Source organism: Sphaerodactylus townsendi, linkage group LG01 (genome assembly GCF_021028975.2).
Source record: "Sphaerodactylus townsendi isolate TG3544 linkage group LG01, MPM_Stown_v2.3, whole genome shotgun sequence".
Classification (NCBI taxonomy): Eukaryota; Metazoa; Chordata; class Lepidosauria; order Squamata; family Sphaerodactylidae; genus Sphaerodactylus; species Sphaerodactylus townsendi.
The window spans coordinates 156,647,236-156,665,771 of record NC_059425.1 but is presented as its reverse complement, the minus strand read 5'-3'; the positions used below and the strand labels follow the sequence as shown (position 1 = coordinate 156,665,771).

The 18,536-nt window shown below is 40.3% G+C and overlaps 1 protein-coding gene across 1 annotated transcript in view; it reads left to right on the top strand.

Moving 5' to 3' along the window:
- The window catches only part of EIPR1 (EARP complex and GARP complex interacting protein 1), a 79,020-nt gene that overhangs the window by 44,466 nt on the left and 16,018 nt on the right, over positions 1–18,536 (top strand). Inside the window, exons 5-8 of the mRNA XM_048498154.1 lie at positions 9,145–9,244; positions 13,547–13,683; positions 17,681–17,848; positions 18,215–18,382. Of these exons, the coding sequence (XP_048354111.1) occupies positions 9,145–9,244; positions 13,547–13,683; positions 17,681–17,848; positions 18,215–18,382 (573 nt within the window). The remainder of the gene's footprint in view (positions 1–9,144; positions 9,245–13,546; positions 13,684–17,680; positions 17,849–18,214; positions 18,383–18,536) is intronic.

Below are 18,536 nucleotides of genomic sequence, written 5' to 3'. Positions count from 1 at the left end.
TTTCCATCTTCCTTTAAGCTATCTTTGCAGGTTGCTTTGAACAGCAATTTCTTTTTTAATTATTACTTGGTGCACAGTATCTCTCCCCCACAACCAATTTTCGAGAAATTCATGCAAGAGACCCCCATGATTCCCTTGTAAAAGGGAAGAATATGCATTCAGTCCAGTTAGATCTGCTCAGGGTTAGTTTGGTAGGGGATGACAATTAAGCGGTTCTTCCAAAGTCTTCATTAAGAAGGTGGATTTGAAGGGAAAATAATGGCATCCTGTAGCTGGAAAGGCCATTGGGAGGAGAGAGCAAAGTTATTTGAAGAAAGGAAATTATAGTGCAGTCCATTGACTGCACTTTTAAAGGTATAACATTTTCCAGAAAATCTGAAGCCATGTGAGGGGGAGCAAAATGTAAATTTGGACAAAATTAAAATAGATGTAAGTACTTAGTCAACCCTAGATCTACTATGATAACATAAAATGTATCACACCTTATCATATAATATATTGTTCAGCATTTTCACAACATTTAAAAGTATAAAGAATGTAGAGATCTACAATCAAAATTCTAAGTATACCTCGTACTACAGAGACAGCTGCAAACTTCTTTGCCCTATCCTACCCTAGTACATATATCTTAGTTTTTTTAAATCTGGGTTGGAAATTATTGCTGTCGAGTTGTGAAAGTAGGGATTATACACAATCCATGTGCAAGGGGATAGGTGGTTCAACCCACCCAGGGTTTCCACCAAGGGGAGGAAGAGGAAGAGCCATATTTTCACATTGCTGTAAAGGAAGAATTAACTTAGTGACCAGAGAGAAAAGACCCAAAGGGGCCGTCTGCATTTTCCAAAGAGAAGATGTTGCTGGTTTCTGTGGGTATTGAGACTGTGTGTGCTCAGAGAGGATGCGATATTAATAGTTGAAACATACTGAATTTGATATAATTCACAGAATAAAAAAAATGAGACAGGCAGCTGTCTTTATATGGAATTGGATGGAGGAAGCAAAGTGTGGAGCAGAAAAGTAGAGTGGACCATTGTTTGTAAGTAGATGGTACTGAAAACTGCAGGAGTTGATGAAGTCTCACAGGAATGAACAGGCCCACTACTGCTCCTTTGGGAACACCTACAGAAAGAGATAAAGCAGAAACATTGAATGAGATCAGGTGAGTAAGGAAAGGAATCTGATAAAGACAGTCACGAAAATCTAGGTCATGAAAGGGATTCAAACAGAAAAAAGTGATCAACTGTACCAAAGGCACCTTGAGAGGTCAAGGAAGATGAGGACAGAAGTAGAAGCCACATGGATTTGGCAGTGATAAGATCAGTGAGGTCATCAGGGCTGTATAAACAGAGTGCAGAGAAGAGAACCAGATTGTAGAGTGTCAGGAGAAAAGCTGGAGGAGGAAGAAGGTCAAGACAGCAGCTGCTCATATTAATTTTTTAAAACATGGCACTGTTATAGTGGCCATCTTAGTTTTTTTACATTAAGAGGGAGGGTAGAATACATGGTTTATAAATGTGTAGGTGTGGAAATCCCAGTTACATTCTGGCTGAATTGTGAAATTCCCTGTGTAGAACTGACCAACATCGTATATCCCAACCCAATTGGAATGGTAGCTGTGAGTCTAAAATTGCATTCTGATCCCTTCCAAGGAAAGGCACATGTAATAACTGGATCATGAACATAGAAAGAGGTTTTCCTTGTACCTCAGAAGTAAAATAATAATGAAACTGGATTTGGCATTCGAAGATTTTGATTCTTTTGTTTTCAGAACTTGTCCTTTATCCATCTATATATTTAAGTAGCATTATAGTACCCACTCCAGATCCACATTTGTATTTACATTCACCCAGAGAAACCACATGAGTACTGAATGCCCATTGCAACATTCCACCCAATACATACATTAATAAAAAATAAAGCTATTCATATTAAATATATAACCATAACCTTTGAGAAAGGGGGGATGGCGCCGATGAGGGCTGCCTCGGTGGAATGCTCTCAAATGGCTTCTACATTTTCTACTATTTCCTGCAATTTACAACGAATTTCATACTCCAGAGACCTTCTGCTAAGAATTAGGGAACGTTTCCTTAAGGAGTGGCTCTCTGCAACTTTACCCCTATCTGTCTTTACAACCACGGAGGAAATTTCAGCACAGGAGGCAGCCATTTCCCGGCAACAACAGATCTTTACAACTACGGAGGAAATTTCAGCACAGGAGGCAGCCATTTCCCGGCAACAACAGATCAGCAAAAACAAGCACAGGCGGCAGAGACGAAGAGGTAAAAGGGCGGGAATTTTAAATAGACTAAGGAATAAGGGAATTAAAAAAACCCCGCTCACTTCAATCTTTCTTACCAATTTATGCTCACTTGCCAACAAGATAGATGAAATACTTCTTTTAAACAGATGCAATTCTGATTTTTTTACAACGCATCTACCCTATGCTTTACTGAAACCTGGCTAAATATGAGCAGTGATATTAATAGCATGTGCATACCGGGGACTTGCAGATATTTACGTTCAGACAGGTTACCAGGGTTATCAGGGAAGAAAAAAAGGAGGAGGATTATGTATGTACATCAACAAAAGCTGGTGTCAGGACATAACAATAATTCAAAAATTCTGTGAAGTATTTGGAGTCCTTACTTATTGGTTGCAAACCTTTTTTATTCCCCTCGAGATATTAATTCCAGTTCTGTTCTTTTTGGTTTCTGATTCATCCACAAGCGTCTCTGTAAAAGGCATTAAGAACTCTAGCGAATCAGATTATGGAGGCTGAAGCCAAAATACCCTGATTCACTGGTTATTGTGCAGGAGATTTAGACAAAGCAAACTTAAGGGAAGACCTACCAAAATACTTTCAGCATGTCAGCTGTCCCACTGAGGCAAGAATATCTTAGACCACTGCTATACAACACTGAAAGATGCTTGCTCTAGGTCTTTACCACGAGTGGCTATTAGGCCATTCTGATCATTGCATGATTCACCTTGTACCTGCTTACAAACAAAGATTTAAAAGCCACAAAACCAATAACTAAATCGGTGAGAACTTGGACTGAAGAACCAAAGTTAAAGCTGCAGGAAACTTGCATATGACTGTACAGACTGGAATATTTTTAAAGACACCTCTGCAGATTTGGATGAACTCTACGAATACTGTAACATCATGCTGTCAGCTTCTGTGAAGATCTTTGTATACCAACCAGGAACTTTAGCGTATATATAGTAACAAACAAACCTTGGTTCACAATAAACTTCCAGCTTGATTACGTCTACCGTTCCAAAGAAGAGGCCTACAGAAAGGGTGATAGAATGCTGTACAATCAGGCCAGAAATGTATTAACAAAGGAGATCAGAGCAGCAAAAAGAAACTACTCTGAAAAGCTAAAAAATCAGTTTTTCTGTGAGCAACAGAGCAAACATGTGGAAAACTCTCCAAAATATCACCGGTTACAATAAACCACCTTCGCAAGCTGAGGGAAATCAGCAATTGGCAGACGACCTGAATGTGTTCTACTGTAGGTTTGAAAACAATCTACAGTCTGCTTTCTCCACAACCTCTGTCTCAGGCCTTTCAACAATAGCCAAACTTCCTGCTTGAACCCATTTCGTTGGGTTTGGCCCCTGTTGATCCTCAGAAAAGGAGATTACAGAGATCTATTTCACAGACAGAGAGGCCTGGAAGAAAGCACCAGACCCAGACAAGAGATAACACCTTCTTGCTTAAAGAGTCTGTGCTGTCCAATTGGCCCCCATTTTCACCCAAATCTTCAACAAATCACTAGAGATTATTACTATGTTCCTTCCTGCTTCAACCACTCCACTATATAAGTCCCAGTGCTGAAGAAGCCTTCCATCAAGGAACAGAACGACTACTGAACCAGTTGCTCTAACTTGTCTGTAGTTATAGAAAACTTTTGAAAGGCTAGTGATGTACCGGTAGAAAACCATCCTGCGGATCCACTGTTGGACCCCTTGCAATTTGCATACCGAGAACAAACAGATCGACAAAGACGATGCTATTGTATGGCTTTGCACTATATCCTACAGCATCTTGAATCGTAAAGACCTATGCAAGGAGTCCCTCTTTGTTGACTTTAGTTCAACATTCAATACTATGAGACCAGACATTCTTCTAACCAAACTAAATCAGCTAGCAGTACCACAGAGCATGTTTGTAAGAGTGGATCACGAAGCTTCCTAACAGATAGGAAGCAACAGGAATTGAAGCTAGGAAAAATTACATCGAACTTACCAGTAAAATGAGCACAGGGGCCCCCCAAGTATGTGTACTTTCCACCACTTCTCTTCTCTCTCTGTATACCAATAACTGCATCTCAAGCGATCCATCTGTTAAAAATACTGAAATTTGCAGATGATACAACAGTGATGGTGGTCTCATTAGTTTCTTGATGAAACCGCATACAGGCCCGGAGATTGAACAACTAGCCTAGGTAGTTGCCACTGGAACAATCTAGAATTTGAACACACTTAAAACCGTAGAAATGGTGGTAGATTTCAGGAGAAACCACTCCCATCCTACCTCCCTCTCACAATACTAAGACAACACAGTATCAATAGTAGAGACCTTTAAATTTCTAAGAATCCATTATTTATCTCATGACCTAAAATGATTGCCTAATATCAAGTGTCATCAAAAAGGCACAACAAAGAATGTTTAACTTTCCTATAGCCAACTCAGGAAGCTCAAACTGCCCAAGGAGCTGCTGATACAGTTCTACAGAGGAATCATTGAGTCTGTCATCTGCACCTCCTATAACTGTGTGTGGTTTTGGTTCTGCAACCCAACAAGATAGACACTGACTTCAGAGAATAATCAGAACCGCAGAAAAATCAATCGCTGCTAACCTCCCTTCCATTGGGAACCTGTATACTGCACGCAGGTCAAAAAAAAGGGCTGTGAAAATGTTTACGGACCCCTCGCATCCCTGGACATGCTTGTTTCAACTCCACCCTCTAGCGTCATTACAATTTGCACTGCACACCAGAGACAACTAGACATACAGAACAGTTTTTTCCAGAATACCATCACTCTGTTAAACAAATAATTCCCTCGATAATGTTAAACTATTTATTATATACTTATTATATAATTACTGCACTACTTTTTTCATCATTCCTATTACCCATCTCCTCCCACTTATGACTGTATGACTATAGCCTGTGCTGACATTTTATTTTATTTTATGATTTTATGTTTTAATTACTACTGATTGTTTCCTGATTGCTTACTAGACCTATATGACAATCATTAAGTGCTGTACCTTATGATTCTTGACAAATGTATTTTTCTTTTATGTACACTGAGAGCATATGCACCGGAGACAAATTCCTTGTGTGTCCAATCACACTTGGCCAATAAAGATTCTATTCTATTCTATTTTAAATTATTATGTGTGAGTTTTTTTAGTATGGATTTAAACCCCACCTTTCTCTCCTGTAAGGAGTCTCAAAACAACTTATAAGCTTCTTTCTCTTTCTGTCCCCACAACAGACACCTTGTGAAGCAGGGCTAAGAGCATTCAGAGAGAACTATGACTGGCCCAAGGTCACCCAGCAGGCTTATGTGAAGGAATGGGGAAACAAATCCAGTTCACCAGATAAGAGTCTGCCACTCAAGTGAAGGAATGAAGAATCAAACCCAGTTCTCCAAATTAGAGTCCACCCCTCTTAACCACTACACCATACTGCTATGTAGGGTTGTGTCCCGGGCCTGGTGGTGGTGGTGGGGGCAAAATTCTCAGGGTCCAAGTCAGCTGGAGGGCCTTTGAGGACAGCATTATACTGCATCCAACCAAATGTCTTTCCACTTATTTTACATTGAGTGCAGTTCAGGCTGTAGCCACTAAAGATACAGTGAAGTCTGAACACAGTAAAAGGCACACTGACTAGTGGCTGGAGACACCTTTCTGCAAGGTAAAAATCTTTTAACCTTTCCTGCCCAGCTGGATGAAAGTTCCTGAACCCATTTCGAGTTTGGGAACTGATTCCCACGTGGGACTATGGCATTGCTTTCCCCACTCAGCAGGGAGCCCACCTCTTCTTGGCTTTATTGCACAGGTCATGTTATTGCAATAGCCATCCATTTTACCCCTTCCTGGCACTTGGGCAAATGATTATCTCCTTGCAGAAATCTCATCTATACTTTGCTGGCAATTTGAGCATTTTATTGCCCTTTTTCCTGGGAAAGAGCATTCCCAGAGTGCACCCTTGGGTGAATTTCAAAGCATCTTATGTCTCCTGGGCACGGTAGGGATCCCTTGCAAACCACAAGTCTTAGGGGGCAGTGGCCTTGCCTACTTTCCTAGGGCATGGTGTGTGTGATTACAGTTCATGCTTGTAGAAAGAAGGTGGTCACAAATGACACCAAGTATAGAATATTTTATTTTTCAGTAAAAATAGAAATTTAACCCTTTTAGACTTTCATAAAATGATTAGTTGTTTTGCCAACTTGATACAAGACTTACATTTTTTAAAGTGTCCAGTGAGTGAACGTCATGAATATATAAAACGTTGTTAATAACAGATTAAAAGATTGAACTCACAGAGAGAGGAATGTATTTCTTATCTTGAAAACAAAATTCTGGCTTGGCTAGCTGTTAGTTGATGTGTGTGAGAGGCAGACTGCACGAATAGTAAAAGAGAGCCCAACAGTGCAAGACTGTCTAAAGATAGGATCTTTACATATCACAGTGGGGAAATAAACTAAGTAACAGGGAAGAACCCTGGTTGGATATGTTAACCTGCAATCTGATTGGTGTAGCAACCAGATGACTCAGAGAGGGCAGAGGTTATCTCGCTGAAAGAAAGTGTTTGAGTATGCTTTTGGATTTTGATTCCTGAGAGTGAACATCTATTGCCTTACTTGCGGGTTAAAACATATTTGTTCTGAGGGTGTACTTTAGTGTGAGTTGGAGAAGCAACACCCAGACAAGGAGAACTGGTTGTTTTATTTATCAGTCAGGTGGAGAAGTTAGGAATAGATCTTCTGGGGCAGAAGAATTCCGGAAGCAGTTAATGTGGGATTATGCACATTAGGTGAATCCCGTCTAGTGTGTTAGGGTTTTGCTAAATGTTTTACCTCAGGAGGGAGATTTATGTTTGAGTCGGGTAGTCAACGAAGTCAAGGCTGTGTGTGAGTACTGTGAAAGGGTATCAGCTAGTTAGGGTCCAAGATCAGTGTTAATCCATTAGCCTATAACATCAATAACATCAAACTGTACCATTAAAAACCTCTAGAACAAATGAAACTTATAAAGCTTGATGATAATCTGAAAACTGAAATTTGAAACCTAAGCTGAAGTTGTATATAATTATTTCCTGCCATCTTTCCATCCATTTAAGATTTCTCCTATCCCATCTCATCTATTAAATACATCTATTTTACTTCTGTTCATAGAACCTTCCTCATTATTCTTTGGTGCCCTGATAAAGGGATTTGCCACAAGTTAAATGACAGGCTTCTTTTCCCTTCTGTGGAGTTATAGGGCCGAGCAATAAAGTTTAAATCACCTCACGCTACCATTCCAAGCAGATCACGCCCAAAGAAAAGGTGGGAAAACTGACCAGCTCAGTCAATGTTTAGCCTTCTTCAGAAAATTGGGAGGGTGAAGGGGTCTGTCACAGCGTGTTACAGGCATTCGTCTCTACCATTAGTCTACTATAATTTGCAAATTTGGGCAATTGTATTATAAGGGAATTATCTTACATATTTTAAAAAAGAACAGCAACCTTCTTTTTCACCATAAATCTTGAAAGATTGTACAGTTGCATCTATGAAAGAATGAACTATGAGATCCAATAAAAGGAAGCAGCAGTAAAGTAAAATGTCTGTCTCGCAAGGACACAATGAATACTCCTGAATCTTTTTATACGTATCTCTAATCAGTCCTCTTCTGTCAGTTTTGTAACCACTTTTTCTTCCAGCTCAGAGGTTGGGGTTTTTTTTAAAGCAAAAATGTTTTCCTTTTAAAAAACGTGAAGGGCTGTGCTACTATCCTCCTCACACACTGTAAGTGAAAGGCACCTAAGCCAAAGTCATTGGATGAGCACTCAATGGAACAACTCTGAAAATCATCAGTTACCAGCTTCAGCACCCTATGTTGAGTACCATTTTGTAGGATTCCTTGACTCTCATTGGGAATTTTTCACAGGGCATAGGGAACTGCAGAGGAGAAGGTGGGAAGGAAGAGGCAGGAATTTCCCATTCTGTATGCAGAACTGTACTTGTCATTTTTAGAATCCATCCCCTGGTTCTGCTAATTTTATGTTATGTTCCCAAATTTGGTTTACTGATGGCTTCAGATTCCACTTATCTCCATTGTCTCCTGAGCAATGTGGTTGTCTTGAGCAACTTTTACTGTGTGTTCTGAAGTATCTAAAGCTTTTACTGTGCTTCTCAGGATGAAGGCTGACTGCTTTCAAGGTTGCCTAACTAAATTTCTTTTAATGTCTTTTCATAGATAGGCTGCTGCTGCTTTTTTCCTTTTCTTTTTTTAAACCAGATGCTTTTTTCCCAACAAGATTATAGGATTTTTTTTTACATAGACTTGGAATGATCTCAGCAATATTGAGTCGTGTGTTGCTGGTGATGCAATAGTTTATTAACTTGAGATGAACCAAGCCAATGAGCCCATATTTATCTATCTCCTTTCAACCATTGATTATGATTTATCATTAAGACAAATAATCTTGATAGTAAGGACCTATCTCAAGAAAACCAAATAGAGATGAATGGGGAGATGGGCAGGAGTTAAAGATTACGATAAGGTAGACTAAATGAGGTCTCATCTTACCATTTTTGTATGAGATAATGGAGAGGGATTGATCCTTAAAACCTGCCAACTTATACCCGACACCCATCTATTCATGTGATAAGAATAACAAATTGGTTCATTTCAGTCTCTTCTTCTTGGTGACACTTTTATACTGCTGCATTTTAAACATTTGGTTGTATTACGATATCCATTAGTAAGCCGCTTAGAGAAATGAGGCTATAATTTTTAAAAATAATTTTCTGAAGATTATCGTTATGTGAAAGGCTCCCAATAAAAGTTACTTGCACAGCACATATATTTTAGAACTGTCGAAAGTACATTTTTTTTTCATTTATGTTTGCAGTGTCTTATGGGAACCAATGGGAGATGGCAAAAAGCTAATTTCTCTGGCGGATAATCACTTACTCCTATGGGATTTGCAAGAAAGTTCAAGCAAAGCTGTGGTAAGGTGGATATGTAACAATTTACAGTTGCATTTACTTTGTTGGTTTTACTGATAAGCTGCTAACATCTTTAATGATGCTGCGAAAAGCACTGTGTTGCTCCACTCGGAGGGAAGCTAACAGATATATGAACAGCAGAATATTCATAATTTTGGTGTGAAACTTCCCCATCTTTTCTTGGCTTCCCTCACCCCCACGTTGGATAGCCAGCCAGCTTTTTATACTTCCTTCTAGCTATTGCCAGCGTTACCTCGAATCGCCCAGTATCCTTCTCCCCCTCTCCCTTGCCAACTGTTGGCCAAATCCTTTTCTAGAGTAACGTCTGTTTGCATGCTGTGATCAACATTCTTGTCTGATTGAAGTGTCAGGTTTTTACAGACATGCTTAGCATTTCCTCCCATCCCTCTTGCCTCCCCTGGGCTGCTTTGCCTTGCTTGCCTTTAAGGTTTTTTTGAATGTTAATTAAGCTTTCACTGTCCCAGGCACTCTTTTTTTGCTCATAATCTCAAAGTTGCCATATTTCTCCTTAATTCCAATCTGTATCAAATATAAGCATTTCCTTTGGGATGTTCTCCAGTCTGTTACAAGTCATGCTGTTTAATAAAAAAAGAGAGAATTTTTCTACTGAACATTAAGTTCTGGTGCTTTCTTGCCTGCTTTTGCTAGATTTTGCTTTCAGGAAGTTGTCATTGCCTTATGTCACTCATTTGCTGCTCTATTTCTCCAAATCTACATTTTCCCTGATTAACCCTTCACTTTGCCAAAATATAGCAATTACTTTCTCTGTGAATAAAACTGTGTGAATTGTCCACTTTAAAAAAGTTTGCATCCTGGTTTTACACTGTGAAAAGTTGAATTCTCTTGATGTGCTCTTGATGTGAATTAAACTGTCTTTCATGCATTTTCTTGTCCATCGTAATTCTGTTGATCAAGAAGACAGGCAGATGAAGAGCTATGAGGGCACTAAAGAAATGCCCACTGGAAATTCCATTGTAACCCCTTCCTGTTCCACAGGCTTGTGACATCCCTTGGTGTTTCATGTTTTCAAATCAGCTGTAGCTGCGCAAATAGAAAATGTTTTTTAAGGGGGAAGAAAAGAGAAATGAAATTCTCAAGATGCTGAATTTAGTATCCAGTTCCAACTTCTGTTTTTGTATGGAATCTTTTAGAATACATATAGATAGGCCTAACTGGTTGAGAAGCAAACTTTATTTATAACTTTAAAAAGTTATAATTTTAAAATTAGTACTTCGAATTTTTTTTAAAAAAATTTCATAGCTCTTTCAAATATATTAGTTGCATAGACCAGGATTGCAGTACTTTAAAAACCTTGGGTTGGTCCAGGCTAAATTTTCCTCAAGGCAGAATGGAACTTCCCTGCCTCCCTCCTCACATGGTAGCATGATGTTTTCCTTGAAATTCTGCTCCTGAGGGACAGGGTCTCTGAGGAATGACATGAGTGAGATCTGCAGTGGCAAGGGAGAAATTAATGTAAATTGGCTGTTTAATCTGGATCCAGCCTCTTGTACGATTCATCGTTCTGAACTGAAGTTGATTTTACAAAGAGGAATGTTTCCCCTTTATGAAGAGATTGTTTTTGTTGTTGGTTTTAAGGCCAAGTGGTAACTATTTTTGCAACTCTATACAGTTTATGTCTGTAATAGTTGAGAAAAGAAGGTAATGATCAGGAGACGATAGGGCTCATCTTGAGATTTGCAACCCTATTAAACACTGATAAATTCTCTGTGGCTGCTGATCGGCTTGATCCTTTGACTGTTAAGAATATTAAAACTGATGACATTAAACAAATCTGCCTCAAACAACACGGCCCACCAAGGATCTTATGGTTTTCTGTGTCCTCCTTTTCCTGTTCTAAGGATAACTTTGTTCTTATTTCATTGTGTACTTAAGATCATTAATAAGTTTTCAAAGGAAAATGTTAAAACCAAGTCAGAATATGGTTTTCTACATGAGCATGAAATTATATGTAATGGTAGACACTGATGAAACCTTAGACATGGTTCAGACTCCCATGAATGCTTGGTTGCTCCTGTCCCTTTGTCCACAGAGGAATATAGTCCCCAGAGAGAGATTCCCTGTAAGGCAGGCCACCAGAGGTGTAGCAAAAGGGGAAAGCGCCCGGTGCACCGATGCGTCCTCCACCCTCGCCCCAGTATGCCCCCACCACACCCTCGCCACACCCCCACAGGGGCACACACCCGGTGCGTTGCCCCCGTTCCCTTGGAGCTACGCCTCTGCAGGCCACCCATTCTAACCCTCTTCCTACCAGTTATAATCACCTGCAAAATAATTCTTCATGTTCTTTGGCATCACTTGGTAATGCCTTATTTTAATTTTATTTATTTATTTATTTATTTATGTTTCAATTTATTATACCGCCCCATCCCCGGAGGGCGGTCTTCATATTCATGTCTTCATATTCATGTCATATATTCATATTCATATTCATGTCTTCATATTCATGAAATGCAGCATTCAAAACATGATACAATTGAACGTTTGCCGTTTATTGTTTTTCCTTTGAATGAAAGGTCAGAATTTTGACAAAACAGAACCAATCTATACATACCTTCAGTTAAATTAAAATGAAGAAATTGTTTTTTTCTGTCTGATTTAAACAGATGCAAGAGGGGGTGGGGGTGGGGGGGCGGTCAGAGTTCTCACAAAATCGCTTTTAAAGAGCCAGGATTGGGAAAAATTAATCTCAAGTGGCAGATCAACTGTTATAAAAGAGATCAGTTGTACATGTCTAAAAACACTTTGAGCATGTGAAAATGAAGCCCATTTCATTACTTTGATGTGCAAGCAAGTTCTCTGAAGGCCCCATTGGGTCCTGTGCCTCATTTCTGCCCCCATATCTGGCATAATAGTTTTAGTTCTTTCAGATTTCTTTCACCAGTCCCCTTCTCTGGTAGTGTACGCAATCCAGACCCATGTCTGTCAGACAAAGTTATTATTGAATGCTATAAGAGCTGAACATTGTACCTGGGCATCCTCTGAGAAGCTGTACCAGTGTGTAGACAAGGATATTTAGTGCAGTAGTAAAGTGACTGCATTTTCTCCAGTGCAGTTGAATTATTTTGTTTCGAACATATATTGCCCAGTGTGCTTACAGGACCCAATTTAATTTGCGGTCTTTTCGTTCACCTGCTTTTCAGAGTGTCAAGTTTGAAGCACCTTCAACAGCTTGCATAAGTAATAAAATCAAAGATAAATATGAGAACAATTTAAAATATTCAAAGTAATGTTAAACAGGTAATTAAAACAGTTTTAAAACAATAATCTGCAGAAAAATGGCAGCAAAAATCCATAAGCTGTTAACAGAAAATAGATAAAATGCAAAATATCTCAACAAACGACATAAACAACACTGCTTCTCTGATTCTTTCAGGCTGGCTGAGATTGCCTGACCTCTTGTGTTCTTCTCACTGTATGGATGGAGACTGTAGAAAACATTGTCAGGGCCTCCATTTATCTGAACATGGGATCTTCCTTGGCTAACAAGATTGATCAAAACACATATATCCATTGCCTTCTTACTTCATGAACCCCATATGTTCTTACAGTTTTTGTTTGCATTACGACTTTGTAGGCCCACGTTTAGGAATAGTGCAGATTGTATTGTTGAAAAAATTTCCCAGTCAGAATCAATAGCCTGTTGTGGGTTTCCCGGGCTGTGTAGCCATGGTCTGGTAGTTTTTGTCCCTAACAATTTGCCCACATCTGCAGATGGCATCTTCAGAGGTACATCACGGCCAGATGTGTTTCTCTCCGTGGCACAGATTAATAGTGCAGATTACTTTATTCCAAGCACAACTGAAAGCATGCCCCCCCAATGACTCAACATTTCACTACTATTTTAACCCAAAATATTTATTTTAACCCAAAATATTATTAATGCTAGCATCATCCCATCAGACCTCAGAAGCTAAGCAGGGTCAGCCCTGGTTAGTACACAGATGGGAACCCACCGAGGAAGTCCACAGCTGCTTTTAGGCTTGCAAATCTCCAGGTGGGGTCTGTAGATCTCCATTATTACAACTGACCTCCAGATAATATTCCCCTCGAGAAAATATCTACTGTGAAGGGTGGACTCTGTGGCATTATACCTTGCTGAGGTCCTTCCCAAATTCTGCCTCCCCAGGTATTCCCCGACATAGAGCAGAATTTCCCTGTGTTCTGCTTGGATTTCCCATGATGTAATTTATTCTGTACAGCTGTGAAAACACTGCATGCCATTTTCCCCCACTCACTCGTTCTCTCTCTCTTTTTAATACACAGTTGTCAAACTCAGCTGCACTGGAAGGAAAAGGACAGTTAAAATTTACCTCTGGGCAATGGAGTCCCCACCACAATTGCACTCAGGTTGCAACAGCCAATGACACTGCTATCCGAGGGTGGGACATTCGAACTATGAGGTAACAAGTATAGTGTCAATCTATCTAGCCATTATTTTTGCATTATTGTGCTCTGGTTTACATGCCTGTCATTGATTCAGTAGATTATAAAAAGACCTAACATATTTGCAGCCCTATAGTTATGTAATACTTCCTTTAACTTCAGTAGAACCGGAGAATCCATTCAAATGTTTCTAGGCTGCATTGTTCAATTGTGCAGTTCAGTCCAGTGTAGAAGCGGCTTAAAATCTGATGTCACAAATATCAGTTTTTAATTTGTTGAAATGGATTTTCAGTTCATGTTTCATTTTGACAGTGGCTTTTAAGATGGCATTCTAGAAGTTTCCAAATTATTAACATCTGGTTGCTTGGCACATATTCAGTAAGTTTTGGGTGCCAACATATCAACAGCTTGAATGCCAACCAACCTGATGCTTCAATATAAGAAACACAGGAGTTCTTTCCTGCTCCAGTTGTGATTTTGATAAGCAGAGAAGTGATGTTGTGCACATCTGTTGCCATGACAACAGAGGTCTGTGCAAGCTTTTTAAAGATACAGCTTATCCCCTTAGCACACAGTAATTTATCACTAGCCTCAGAAGACAAATGTCTTGTAATAACTGCTTCTGCCTTAAAGGGGGAGATGGCTTTAAATTTAGTTTTATGGCTACAGCATGCTCATGGGTGTCAAGGTATATTTCTGTTGTTTCCAGTGAAGCTCTTCTTATACCCAAAATCCATTTGGTTCATTTTGGAAATTTGCGCAAGCACGCACGCAAGCACGCACACACACACACATGTACATACATACATACATACATACATACATACATACATACATACATACATACATACATACATACATACATACATACACGTACATATATATCTTCGTGCAGTTCTGTAACATTCCCATTATATTTTCTGGCAGATATATCTTAAAATCTAATTTTTCCCCTGTTTACTAAATCAATATTAATAAATTCCAAGTAGAGACCCATGATTTTCCGCAAGTGCAGGGGGGAGCATTCTTCCCTCCATCTCGAGCATTGGGCCGAATGACTTTTTTTAAAATTTGGGAAAAGTGGTTTCAGCCAACAGTAGATCACACTGTGTGGCTACCAAGGGAATTGTGGCTTATCTATAAACACAATACATTAAGCTGCTTTCTCCCCCTTCACCACACCAGTATTTTATTCTGTTAAAATTGATTCGTTCTTTCCTGTAAACAGAAGCAATTTGTCCATTGTCACCCCTTGCTCCTGCAACTATTTCAATACGTTTAAAATCGGGAGGTTGTCTCTGAAGCTTTAGGTGTCTAGCTCACACTAAACCAAAGTTGGCATTGGGGCGGGCATTCTGCACAGGGAAGATGATGGGCTAGGGATTTATGCACCCCAAACTGGCTGATCTTGGTAAACAGAAGAATAGCAGTGACTAAGACTGCTTGGTCTGTTCATGCTAATGTTAGCGCTACAGTCTCACTAGAATAAACACAATGTCTTAAATTGGAAGTTGAAGTGGATATGAAGCTGAAAGCTGGGAACTGAAGGCCATGGTCTGATTATGAAGCATATCAAATTAAGGAAGAGGTGTCTGTTCCTCCTTCCATCTGTATATTTAATGATGAAGAATGCCCCCCATCTGCAAATATCTGCAGATTGGAGCTACACAAACACTGAAAAGATTTTTCTCCAAACCTGAGGGTTTGCAGAAAAATCTGAAATAGTAAAAAAACATGCCTGGGTGGGGGTGGGGGTTAAATTCTACCCCCCAATAAAAGCGTGTTGTGCGCAGAGATACACTTATCTTGGTTCTGCTCAACTGGTGGCGGCAGACTCCGGGAGCTGCTCTGGGCCCAGTGGTGGCAGTTCCAGCTGGACTCCGAGGGTCTTGTAGAGGTGGTCAGAGGAGGTACAGTGGGAACTGCTGCCACCACCACTTTTGCCTCTGAGTCAGAAATCGTTCTGGTGAGTGGAGGAGGAGGAGCTGCCACCACCTCCCCCCCCCCCCCCCCCCGCAGTGAGCTAAGTAGGTGTAGCAGCGGTGAGAAAGGGGTCTGGTCAGGCACAAAAGCAGGTGAGCAACGTGAATGGCATTTCCAGGCAGGAGCGGTTGCGCCTTCTCCGTAATGCCACCCTCGCTGGACCCTTCATACAAACATGAGTGAGGGGCATCAGAGAGGATCAGTAGAAAACAGTCGCAGAGGGTTGAGGGAAGAGAGTGGGGAAGAAGCAGGAGGCGAGGGCGAGCTGAAGCAGATAGAGGGAAGGAGGAAGGACTGGTGGACAATGACAAGAAGCAGTATTATGTGAAGCAGGCAGGCAGTGGCAACAGTGATGAGGGGAAGTGGGAGGGGCTTCCCATGGATCAGTTCTGCTAACGCACAGGTGTCAAATTCACGGCCCTCCAGATGTTATGGACCACAGTTCCCATCATCCCCTGCCAGCATGATGCTGGCAGGGGATGATGGGAACTGTGGTCCATAACATCTGGAGGGCTGCAAGTTTGACACCTATGTGCTAACAAGTACCTTTGCCTGGTCAACATTAGTGCAGCAGATCCAATACTTTGTGGCTAATAATTGATGGTTAACTAATTAGGAATTTTCATTGGTGAAGAAAATCACATTTGGCTGCCTTTCTCTGACATTCCTGAAATGTGAAGCGGTGGTCCATATTCTCAGCCCCATCCATCGCAGAGCAGGCAGCCAAGCTGATGCGGATGCTGTTGCTGTGGAATTGCTGTCCCCATTCCATAGCAGAAATGAGTGCAAAGGCAAGGGTGACCTTGTAGTGCAAGGAATTAAGCTGTTTTTCAGAGAGAGGGTTACTAAAGGCAGGAAGCTTGTGGGAAACAAGGTGATAAATGTCTCAGTTAACGACAGTTCCATTGGCAGCTTCCAAGCTTGGACGTGGCTTCCCACGACTGCAAAAATGGCTTTATGTGCCGTCCCATGCCAGTATCTCTGACTGGGCAGAAAAGGCAGATACATTTTCCTATCATTGTTTGATCTCCTTTCCTTTATTCTGCAGCCATTTTGGATCCCATTTATTGAAGAAAAACAAAGATCTTGCTGCAAAAAAAAAAAAAAGAATAATTGGAACAAATGATAATTAAATATATATATATAAACCTTTAATGGCATAATTAAAACAGCAGCAATATACCAGAAAAATGGCGACCTCAGTGTAATGATACAATCTCCAGTACAGTTATAACCGTTTGCTGATGACAGAGCACAAAAAGTTAGCCAGCGCTAACTACTACCAATATAAATAATCTGTGTATCTAGCTTTTCTAATGGCATAATCTATGTCTTATGTCAGAATGATCATCTCTATTCAAAGGTAGCAGTTTAAGGACCATAGCTGTACTTTTGGCCACTGTTTACGTTTAGTTCATTGGGTTTAATACTGAATCAGTCGTGAATATCTAGAAATACAGTACTTTTAAGTGACATAGAAAGTTGGTAGCCAAGACAACTGACCATCTGCTTGGGATGAAATATTTCTTAAATCCCTTAAACACCAATCTGGTGTTCTTCCTATTAGAAATAAAAGCAAAAATAATTCAGGGGTCTATCGTTCTCATGCATGGGGATAATCATGTTTATAACATCATTTTTTTAAAAAAAAGTTTGAAAGTTGCATGTGTGGTGAAACAGGTGTTTATCATGGAAGTGAGCATGGTGGTAGTGGCTTGCTGCATATTGGGGTTTGGGATGGTAGAGTGATAATTAAAACCAAATTATAACAAGGTGCTCATTCACTTTAATACCCCAAATGCAATCTTTTTACCAATGATAACCCAACTATTTCAAGACAGAGACTCCATTGTGAGACTGAAGTAATTTTAAGGTTTGAACCAGAAATCTGTATGCTTGAACCAAAGCAAGCGCAGTGAATTAACTTGTTATTGTATTCGCAGTGCAACCAGGACTCTGGTTTTATGTTTGCAGCATGGCTTGTTTTTGCTGTGTAGCAATTTTTATACCCTTCGCTCCTTTTGCCTGCAGCCAAATATATTGCATAGAAAATGCTCATGGACAGCTGGTGCGGGACCTTGATTTTAATCCCAACAAACAGTACTATCTGGCTAGTTGTGGAGATGACTGCAAAGTGAAATTTTGGGACACCCGAAATGTCAATGAGCCAGTGAAGACACTAGAAGAGCATTCCCACTGGTAAGTTAATATGCTTTGTCGAAAGGGGAGTCTTACAGTGGTTTTCAACCTTTCCAGACCTGGAACTTCATGTTTTTAACCCCCTGAAGAGGCAGCAACATGGTACCCACTTAACTGTGAGGATGTAAAAGGAAGCATCAGGACAGAAGAGCTCTGCCTTGGCAAAGAACATGGAACACCAAGCAACCTCACCTTTGTGCTTCTACTCTGTGTGTGTGCAAAGAGGCAGGAAGAGTTGGCAGCCTGGTTTTCAATGGATGTGCACTAGCAACAAATCCTTGCAAATTATAGTAACAAAAATATGATGGGATTGTGACCCAGACAGTGGCTCGACTGATGATTTTTTCCCTCAAAACCTTTCTTTAGGGTTTGGAATGTCCGTTACAATCATTCCCATGACCAGTTAGTGCTTACCGCCAGCAGCGACAGCAGAGTCATTCTTTCCAACATGGTCTCTATTTCTTCTGAACCTTTTGGTCATCTGGTAGATGATGAGGAGCTTAGTGACCAGGAAGACCACCAGCAGGAGGACAAGTGAGAAACCTGTTTGCTTTTAATCAGTTTGTCTTTTTATTTTCGTTTTCCTTGTAGCTAATGAGTTGACTTCTACTCACTTTTTAGGATTTTTGTGTATGTACCTTATAGGTAAGTAATTTTAACTCACTGGGGTGTGTTACCTCACTAAGGT